This window comes from Takifugu rubripes, chromosome 15 (assembly GCF_901000725.2).
Source record: "Takifugu rubripes chromosome 15, fTakRub1.2, whole genome shotgun sequence".
NCBI classification, from domain to species: Eukaryota; Metazoa; Chordata; class Actinopteri; order Tetraodontiformes; family Tetraodontidae; genus Takifugu; species Takifugu rubripes.
Genome location: NC_042299.1, coordinates 11,185,562 through 11,194,933, shown reverse-complemented (window position 1 = coordinate 11,194,933; position 9,372 = coordinate 11,185,562). Strand labels below are relative to the sequence as shown.

Here is a 9,372-nt window from a genome sequence, read left to right as displayed (position 1 = left end):
GAAGAGGAGGAAGAGCGGGCAAATAAGAAAGGGAGGGCGGCGGAGCGACGCCATTGGTTGGCTGGTACAACATCGAGCGTGGTAGAAATATCCCTCTCAGTCCTGAGAAACAGAGGAGCCGCAGAGGCCTGTAGACTCAGGAAACACCTTCAGGACTTGTTTTTAAGACAAAAAAAAGAGGGGAGAAAGGGTCTTTAGAAACAGAGTGAGGACAGACAGACAGGAGGACGGACAGAACTTAGGATCCCTGAGCACTTAGGGGATGTCTGGAGTCTGGAGCCAGAATAAAAGCTGCTCTACATGTAGAATGCTGTGTTTGGATCTGCCTTAGATCATCCCCCTGAACCGAATACTCCCCCCTGCGCGCTCACAGACAAGAGAGAAAAAAAGGCCACCTAAAATATTTTTTGGAGCCATCTGAGGGATGCAGAGGAGAGAATTCTGGAGAATTCTGACATGGTGCCGACCCAAATAGGCGAGGACAGAGTGGACTGCTCAGTGGCAGAGGCTCCTCGGACCAGACCCAGGTACTCTCTGCTGGATGCTAAGACCAGATGTGTGCTAATCCTCATTCACGCTCCTTTCTCCTCGTTATGGTGATAATCTCTGCTGTGCGCAGCCATAAACTCGGCTCTCCAGATACAAGTGCAGTGACATCGTTTTTAGAGTCCACTAACAAGTTTGTGTAGAGGAATCTGTAACACGTGCGTGTGTGAAGTTTGTGGTCCTTTTAATCTAAAGCAACAGTTGACCCTGAAGCCGCCCGCTGCAGCCTGCTCAGCTCTCGCCAGCCATACCCTCACAGACAGGGCACCTCGGCGCTGACCTTAGGGTCCACAGGAACCCAGAGCTTCTGCCCCGGGCCCGTCGGGCAGACACTTGCTGCCTCTGCTGCAGAGTGAGAGCAACAACATGTGCAGGCTCATCTGGCTGGAGAGAAACTACAAAGATGTGGAGGAAGAGACGGACATTTTCCCTCTCAGAGGTTGAAACGAGGAGCCAGCAACAGAGATCCCCCCCCCTCCCTCACTGTGACACAGAAAGGCAGAGCATGATGAGAAACGGCGCCGCTCCAGCCTCTGATCACTCAGCCCACTAAACCTGCGCCTCACCTGGACGACGCGCAGACGCAGCAGAGCTCCGAGCTCAGAAGTAAATTAGAAGCTAGGAGGTTAGAGCCAGAAACAGGAGGAGGAGGGGAGTGTCGAGGAGGTGTTCTCCTCTTCTCTCTCTCGACCCACCTGGCCTTTAAGCTGGCTGGAACAGCCATGGCGTTCACCTTTGCGGCCTTCTGCTACATGCTAACCTTGGTGCTGTGCGCTGCCCTCATCTTCTTTGTCATATGGCAGGTGAGTCTGACTGAAACGCAGTTACAGCGCTGCAGAATGTTTTTAGACCGGTCTGGTGTCTGAAGTGATGTTGTGATGATTTTTCTAAAGAAAAAAGAAAAATTTGTTCCCCCATATTTAAGGAAAAATATTTACAAAATCGTTTACAAATATTTACATTACTTCATGTATTATAATGCAGACTTGAAACTCCTGCTTTTTTTTTGCCTCAAAAATATTTGTTAGTGTATCTCCCTAAGAGCTGACAAAAGAGGCAATATTGTATGTTTATTACAAGTAATATTTTAAAAATGTAACATCAGAAACACTCCACAGGAATTCATCAAAACTACGCAAATTTAGTAATTTAAAATACTTTAAAATCCAATTTAAGCAACTTTTGCTTATACTTTTATTTTTAACTGTGTGAGGTTGTCAAGAGGTAAATCTACGATAAAATCTGCATTTTAGCCGTACTTCAACGTGACTGATGTTCTCAAGTCCATCAAAACCGAGCGTCTGAACTTTATTCCACAAGTTCCGCAACAACAAAATCAACAGAAAACAATTCTCTCACCACACAAGAGTCCCAAGTGACGCAGAACTGAGCTGAAATGATTCACGGCTATTCCTAAACAACCATAAAACAACGTGAATCCGGATATTCACACTGTCTGGAGTGAATCCTACTGTGTATCATGATGCTCTGAACACACCAAGCATCTACTAGGCACGTCGGACCTGTATGTATTTGTGTTGATTAATCCAATTGAATATAGTGTTGATAAAAACATCAACTCATGATGATAATTATTCCCTGAGCTCACAGTGGGAACATCAGGGTTTAACACACAACACACAAGTAATGGAGCCACCTGTGATCCCTAAGAGTTGGAGATAAGCTGCTCCTCAAACACGGTGTGGAGCTTCAGCAAACAGCACACAAACGCGTCCTGAGAGGAGCTGAATCTGGCTGTTTGTGCGTCGCTGCGCTCGCGGCGTTTCTTGGTGGTATTTGGCACCTGACAGGCGGCGCTCACCTGAGAGGTCGGAGCGGAACGCAGAACGCGCCGTTCTGCTAGTGTAAGACTTGAAGTGACTAACGTGCCGATTGACTCAGTGGGTGAGACTACACGTGAGTCAGTCAGTGTGTCTGCATGTGAAAGGGAGACGGCGACGTGCGTCTGTGTGTGGTCTGGCTCAGACCCCATGTGATTAAAACGCTTATCAAAGACCCCCCCCCCCACCCCTCCAGCTGCATTCCCACCCACAGACACAGTGCCGTGATTCCATTTCCCCCTCCACCAATCAGACAGTGCGTTCACTGCTACAGTAAACCATGGAGCTTGTGGGTGTTGCCATGGAGACTGCATCTGTTTACGGCATTTAGAGGGTGGGGAGAACAAGGTGGATGCGTAGATGCATGTTTAGGAATGACCTGTTATTAGAAGTCAGACATCTGAGGCACTGATCGCTGTGGGTCTGACCTCACTGGCCCTCACAGGCGACCTTTGACCCCCACAATTAAATTTTTCCTATGAAAAAAAAATACACATTTACAGAAACATACTTATACGTATATCAACATGGGAGTTGTGCCAGGCTGTATCTGAACATTGTAAAATGTGTAACCGTGTTCTGACTGACACACCACTCTGTCTCTTTATCTGAAAGCTTCTCCGTTTGTTCCGTTTTAGATTATTGCCTTTGATGAGCTGCGCACAGACTTCAAAAACCCCATCGATCAGAGCAAACCCCACCAGAGCGGTAAGAGCCCTGCAGTCACACTGTTTCCCATGGATGATCAAACCTGGCCGTGCACGCAGAAAACCCCGTCCTCTTTAAGCTTTGAGAGAATCCTTCTCTGATCTACACGCAAAGAATTAAAAGGGTCTCATTCAGAGAATGTGGAACTCTCGTTACGGCACAATTGAATAAGCAGCTTTAGTTCTTTCAATTTAATTTACCGCGGTCAAATATTTGTCCCTGCACTGTCATAACAAAACTCTGACTAAAATGTCTGAGTTTCCAGGTGAATCCCAGCAGGATCAGGCGGGCCTGTTTGCCTCAAACACTCATTTGTATGCAAATCGAAGGACTCGACCTACAGGAACCGCAGCTCATTGGTTTCATCCCCTAAAGAGAGATGCAAATCGAGTCAGGTGGTCGCTGCGTGACGCTCAGAATTCGCCTCAACATTAAACTAATGTGCAGCTCGTTATGGATACGAGCCGAACATCTGCAGCACCTGTCAATGCTTTTCACAAGCGAACTCGATGTTCCAGCAACTTACCTGCATCAGACCTGTGAAGTGTTGAGAAGTGGGAGAGGAAGCTGTGGGAGGCCTGCCGGCTGTACAGGGGTGTGTGTGTGTGTGTGTGTGTGTGTGTGTGCGGGTGTGTGTATTCAGTGCAGTGTGAGGCGTTTCACTGGCAAAGAAAGGACATTTTTGTTGGTCACAACTTCTCATGTATTTAAGGCTCTGGTTAGAATTGGGTTGAGCCCTGGGTTTATATGCAACGTTGAGGGTTCAGGTAAAGAGCTGGGGAACGTGCATGAAAGTCCTCACAAAGATAGAAGTTGAAGGGCTGCACTGGTGTGTGTTTTCACTCGACGAAGAACAATCTCAACGTGTTGCTGCGATCATGGTTGGCAAGTGTATGATGATGCCAGTCAATATCAATAATCTGCATGAAAAAAAACCCCCATTAAGACACAGCATGTTCCAGAACGTTATATTCAGTCACGTATATTCCATCGTTCTGGCATTATGGGCTGTAAAATGACTCAGCTGATGAATAATGTTTCTTTAGTTTAGTTAGTTCTAGAGTGTTGATGGTTTAGGATGGAAGTGATGGAGGATGCGACCCATGTTCTGGAAACGCAGCAATGCTACAGGCTGCTAGTGAGCAGCACCACAGTTTCACACATTATACGTGTTCGTCGCATTTCACAACTCATGACATGAAAAGTGTAAATAAATAGAGAGCTAATATCTACATGAGGGGGGCTGCAGCTTCAGGGTAAAAGCTGCTTTCAGGTCAGCGAGGGGAGTTTGAATTTATGTCCACAGAGTGTTAAAAGGCTCCGTCTGCAGCTAATGGACATCATGGGGGTCACAGAGCTGCAGCACAAGACAAATGAGTCAATATGTCAATCCAGAGTCTTTCCTCTGAGGGATTCTTTAAACTGAAATGAAAATAAACCGCTGAATGTTTTCCACACGCTCAAATCGCACGAGATACCCTTTGTCCTGAGAATGTTATAACTGTTTCTATTTTATGAGGCCTTTTAGTGCTATATTGTTGCTCTTTTAAAAGTGGGCTGTAGACATGGTTGATGCTTTTCACCTGAAGTGTGTAAGCAACCCCCGTCTCAAATAGAATTTGATGAAAATGGCTTTGATACTTCATACAGACACGTTTATCCTGATTATGATTTTATCCTTTTGTGCTGTTCACAGAGGGAGCGGATCCTCAACATTGAAAGAATCTGCAACCTGCTTCGCAGAGTGAGTAGCGAGCGTTCCTAAAAGAGACGGGTTCTATGATGGGAACCTCTGATGCTGGTGATGCAGTCCACCTCCACTGCCCCCCTAACACACGCACAGAACACGGAAGTGTTTTTCTCACCATGGGAATCTTCTTTTCCTGTTTTAAGCTGGTCACAAAGAGAACATCTCGTCTTCGATCCGGCGTTAGTGATCAAATCGAGAGAAAAAAAAAGTGAGAACTAGCAAATGATACCAGCTGTCTAAAGCTAAGTAGCAAACTGAGGGCTAAAATGCTCTTCAGTATCAACCGCATTCAAAATCTTTGACAGGACGCACGTGAACTAGTTAGTCTGGCCTGGTCGTCACTCTAAGTTACAAATTTTTTCCAAACTGCCATTTCATTCACCACACCCCAGAGGTTACCATGGGAACATATAGCCTCTGTCCATCAGCAGGACTGGTGGATGTAAACTGTATTTTTACGGTAACAAAAGAACATTGATAATGGATTCAGTCTCATTGAGGTTTTTGCTGATTGTAGCGGAGGGTTTAAACTGCGCCGCCACCTCTCTGTGTGTTTTCTGGGTAGCTCGTGGTGCCGGAGTACTCCATCCACGGGCTCTTCTGTGTGATGTTCATGTGTGCTGGAGAGTGGGTCACACTTGGCCTGAATACCCCCCTGTTCTTCTACCATCTGTGGAGGTGTGGTCCCATAACAGATGTCTCTTCTGTTGAGATCACTTCAGACGTGAGCCAAGCCTCTCTTCTTTTTCAGGTTTTTCCACCGGCCGGCCGACGGCTCGGAGGTCATGTACGACCCCGTGAGCGTGATGAATGCCGACATTCTCAACTACTGCCAGAAGGAGTCCTGGTGTAAGCTGGGCTTTTATCTGCTCTCTTTCTTCTATTATCTCTACAGGTAGGTTAAAACATGTTAAACTGGTGCCTGGTGAGCTTCCCAGTAAGGTAATCTTTGTTTTTGTCTGCTCCCTGTTGAAGCATGGTCTACGCCTTGGTGAGTTTCTATTAGACCATCGGCGATGAGGAGAAGAAGCAAGAGAAGCTGGCGTATACGTCGACACTCCTTCTCCTCGTGTTTTGCCTTTTACCTACTGTACATAAAAGGGCTGGCGTCCCCCCCCCACCCCCTCTGCCCCCACCCCTATGCTGCTTATTACAGGTCCAGTCACTGAACTCACTGTGAATCTATCAGACAGAAGTACCAGAGGTGTTTCCGCTATCGATCCACCGAGTGTTACAGACGAAAGTGTCGGAGGGGGACGATACACTTAAAAATATCTGTGTAAAAGTCAGATTTCATATTGCCATCAGACCCACACGTGCGCTCAAAATGGGATGCGTTCAGGTTTCGAAGGGCCTTTTTCCCAGGACGCGCTCGGTTCCAGAGAGCTTCGCGCTCGGACGTGACACCCGGTGCCAAAATATCAGTCCTAAAAAAAAACATTGTTGCCACAATGTTTTTGTCTTTCTTTATTTGTTGAATTAACAATTACATAGTTGTGTTGTATTTTTCTAGTAATCAGGGAGCACCTTATACTTGTCACCACATGATCTACACTGTAGTGGTCAATGACCAGAGGTGGAATGTAGAAACTTTGTGTACAAAAAAAAGGCAATGAAATCATAGTTGTGTGATGGAATTCAACCTGATACTGTTATTTGCTCTGTTGGGATGTTTCTGGTGTCAGGGGTGTGATTTAACAGGCCTCTGCTCACTGCTAGGACTGGTGTTAATGTGTGTTTGTGCATACGTGAAATCTGGACGGTGTGTCTGTGGACAGGTACCAGTCACCTGATGCATCTGGTACATAAAGTGTGAGAACCAGGAGGGACAGTTGAAGGAGTTTCTAATTCTGTTAAAAAATATGTATTATGGATGAGGTTACTGTGGCATCACAACGTCAGGTGGATGAATGACACACAAAATAATTGTTTTCGATTCAGAACAGCCTCTGGAAATAGAAGTCAATGTTAATAGGTGTAATTTTGTTGTTTATTCCGTGTGCAATCACTAACTAGAATACATTCAGAAGCATAAACCACTAATATTAATCACAGAGCAATACTGTAGGGTCACGCTGTAGTTTGTTGCTGTGGACAACTCTCAGAAAAAGACTCGAGCGACTGAACTCATCTGTATATTTCATGATATTCCAAGCCCATGTGTTTCGTGAATTTGCTGAAATATTTTGTTAAATATTTATTAAGTTGAGCTAATTTCAATAATCAGGTACGTAGTGGCAGCAGTCAGTATTTACAGCAGCAGGACAGAAGCCAGAGGATAAAAAATTATCACCTGCGAAGGAGCTGTTGCATTTGTTTTAAATCGTTGTGAGGAGAAATCCCAAAAATCTGCAGCTTTATCCGAGCCCATCGCTCTGTGCTCGTGACGGTGACTCGCAGTTCTGCTCTCTGTAAGTCACCCAGGACTGGTTTACAAACTGATCGACATTTGTCTCCGGGACAGTTTCAGGGTTCACGACTCCTCTTTAGACCTCAGAAGTGACCGGACTTGTCCCCGTTGCAAACGTTCGAAAAGCCAGACCCCAAACGTGGTTTCAATCTGGACCTAAACGCACCATTTCTGTCAATGTTGATAAAAGCAACACTGTGTTCAGTCTGGACAATCGATATCAAAGCACATGAACTCGCGGAGAGGAGAACCTACCGCTTGTATGAATGTCATGTAGTTGCTGTGAACAAAACTTATAAGGAAACTGTACGTGAGTATTTGTATCTGTCTTTTCTACATTTACCTTCATGCTACTGCAGACTCGGTGGATTACTTTATATCTTTTAGGTTACACCGTGATGTACAGTTAATAATCAGCAGATCTCTCATGCCATTCTGATAAAAAATAAATACTGCAAAAAAAAAGACAACATCTGTCTGGGTTTCTAATTTCCTTGTATGTTTCATCTGTGAGCAGCCAACACCACACTTTCACTGAAGGAGAACCCTCCGCCTGGATGATGAGGGAATTCATATAGGAGGATGAAGAGCGATGCACTGGGCCGTGTCGATGGAGCAGCTGTCGCCTTTACAAGTGGTTTTGCAGCAGCCTCTTAAACAGCACAGCAAACAAGTGAATTCCCTCAGAACGTGTCAGGGGGATGAAAAGGGCTCCAGGAGAGGCAGCAGAGAGGATAATGGCCTCATTAGAGGCTGGACACATCTACACTAGTGTTAAATAGCAGTGCACAGTGGTCACAGCCAGGATCCCACAACGACGGCGTGTTGAACATGTTTGATCTCAGTGCTGGTTTTCTCTCCTCGCATTGTGAATGTGTGTGTGTGTGTGTGTGTGTGTGTGTGCGTGTGTGTGTGTGTGTGTGTGTGTCAGGGACTGGTTTATAAGGTGGTGTGAGAGATGTGAGGCGGATTCTTGTCTAAATAATGATGCAGGCGGAGAACAGAGCAGCAACAGGGCTAACGGCCACGTTTTTACCTCTGTTTGAAAAGAACATATCATTCCCCTGCTGTCACCATGGAAACTGAAATGTATTAGAGATTCCTGTTGACTCACTGCAAGGCTCTCTCTCTCCGACAGATCCATAACACCGTTTCATGCCTGGAAGTGTAATGCAGTTTGATAACATATATTTATAACACACACACACACACACACACACACACACACACGTCCTGCCTTGCTGGTCATACTGCCAATCTCCAACTCTTCCCTTTTGCAGCATCCCCCGCCACCATAATTGTCTCAATTCCTTTCTGTGCTCTCATAGAGCCGTTGCCATGGAAACTGGGCACAACTGATGGGCCTGAAATGATTGGCACACATGACTGGGGAGTGCAGAGTGACACGCACTCGCAGACCACTCTGCACATTGGTTGTTTGGTTACTGGTAGAGGCGGCTCAGCATCACAACGTGTCACCTTCACTCGGACGTCAGGCTATCAAACACTCAAAACCCAATTATGCTTCCACTCAGGACAACAACAATTAACAAATCTAGTTTACAGGTAACCCAACTATTTGTCCTCACACCGTCCTCTTCCTCTTTTTAAACTCTCAAATACGGCTTCACTGTCAGTTTAACCATTTTATAAATATTTTTTGTTGTGTTTGCCTCCCTGCTTTAAAAAAAGATAGCAGCTATTTATGGGGATGTCTCAACAGGGGCTGCTGTCATGTCCGACAAAGTGTCAAATCTGTGTCACACTCCTCCTTTTCTTTGGCCTGTGGTTCTCCGTCCAGACAGAGACTCCAGCATGAGTCACTCTGTCAGCTTCCGTTTCCTGTGGAATCGAACGCATCCTCTGATTAAACTACGTTCCCTTCCAATAAACATCTGCGTTTTAGACAAATGGAATCTCTAGAATTAGCTTATTGTTATATTGATGGTTCTATTATGTGATAATGTTGCGCTCGATCATGACAAGAACAACAAGGAGGTCGTTGATTTATGTAGAGCTCAAATTAGGATCAAAAGAAGTCAGTTAAAGATGACCTATTAGATGAAAAAGTTCATAGTTTATGGATGAGGCGCTTCATGTTCACTGAACCCATTTGG

The 9,372-nt window shown here is 45.6% G+C and overlaps 1 protein-coding gene across 1 annotated transcript; it reads left to right on the top strand.

Moving 5' to 3' along the window:
• Positions 1–1,191: 1,191 nt before the first annotated feature.
• LOC101074874 (protein cornichon homolog 2) lies at positions 1,192–7,713 on the top strand. Its single transcript, XM_003971084.2, is given in 7 exon segments — positions 1,192–1,349; positions 3,026–3,079; positions 3,081–3,095; positions 4,792–4,839; positions 5,411–5,523; positions 5,597–5,740; positions 5,821–7,713. Coding segments are annotated over 7 exon segments (486 nt in total). The 5' UTR covers positions 1,192–1,268; the 3' UTR covers positions 5,852–7,713.
• Positions 7,714–9,372: the final 1,659 nt, after the last annotated feature.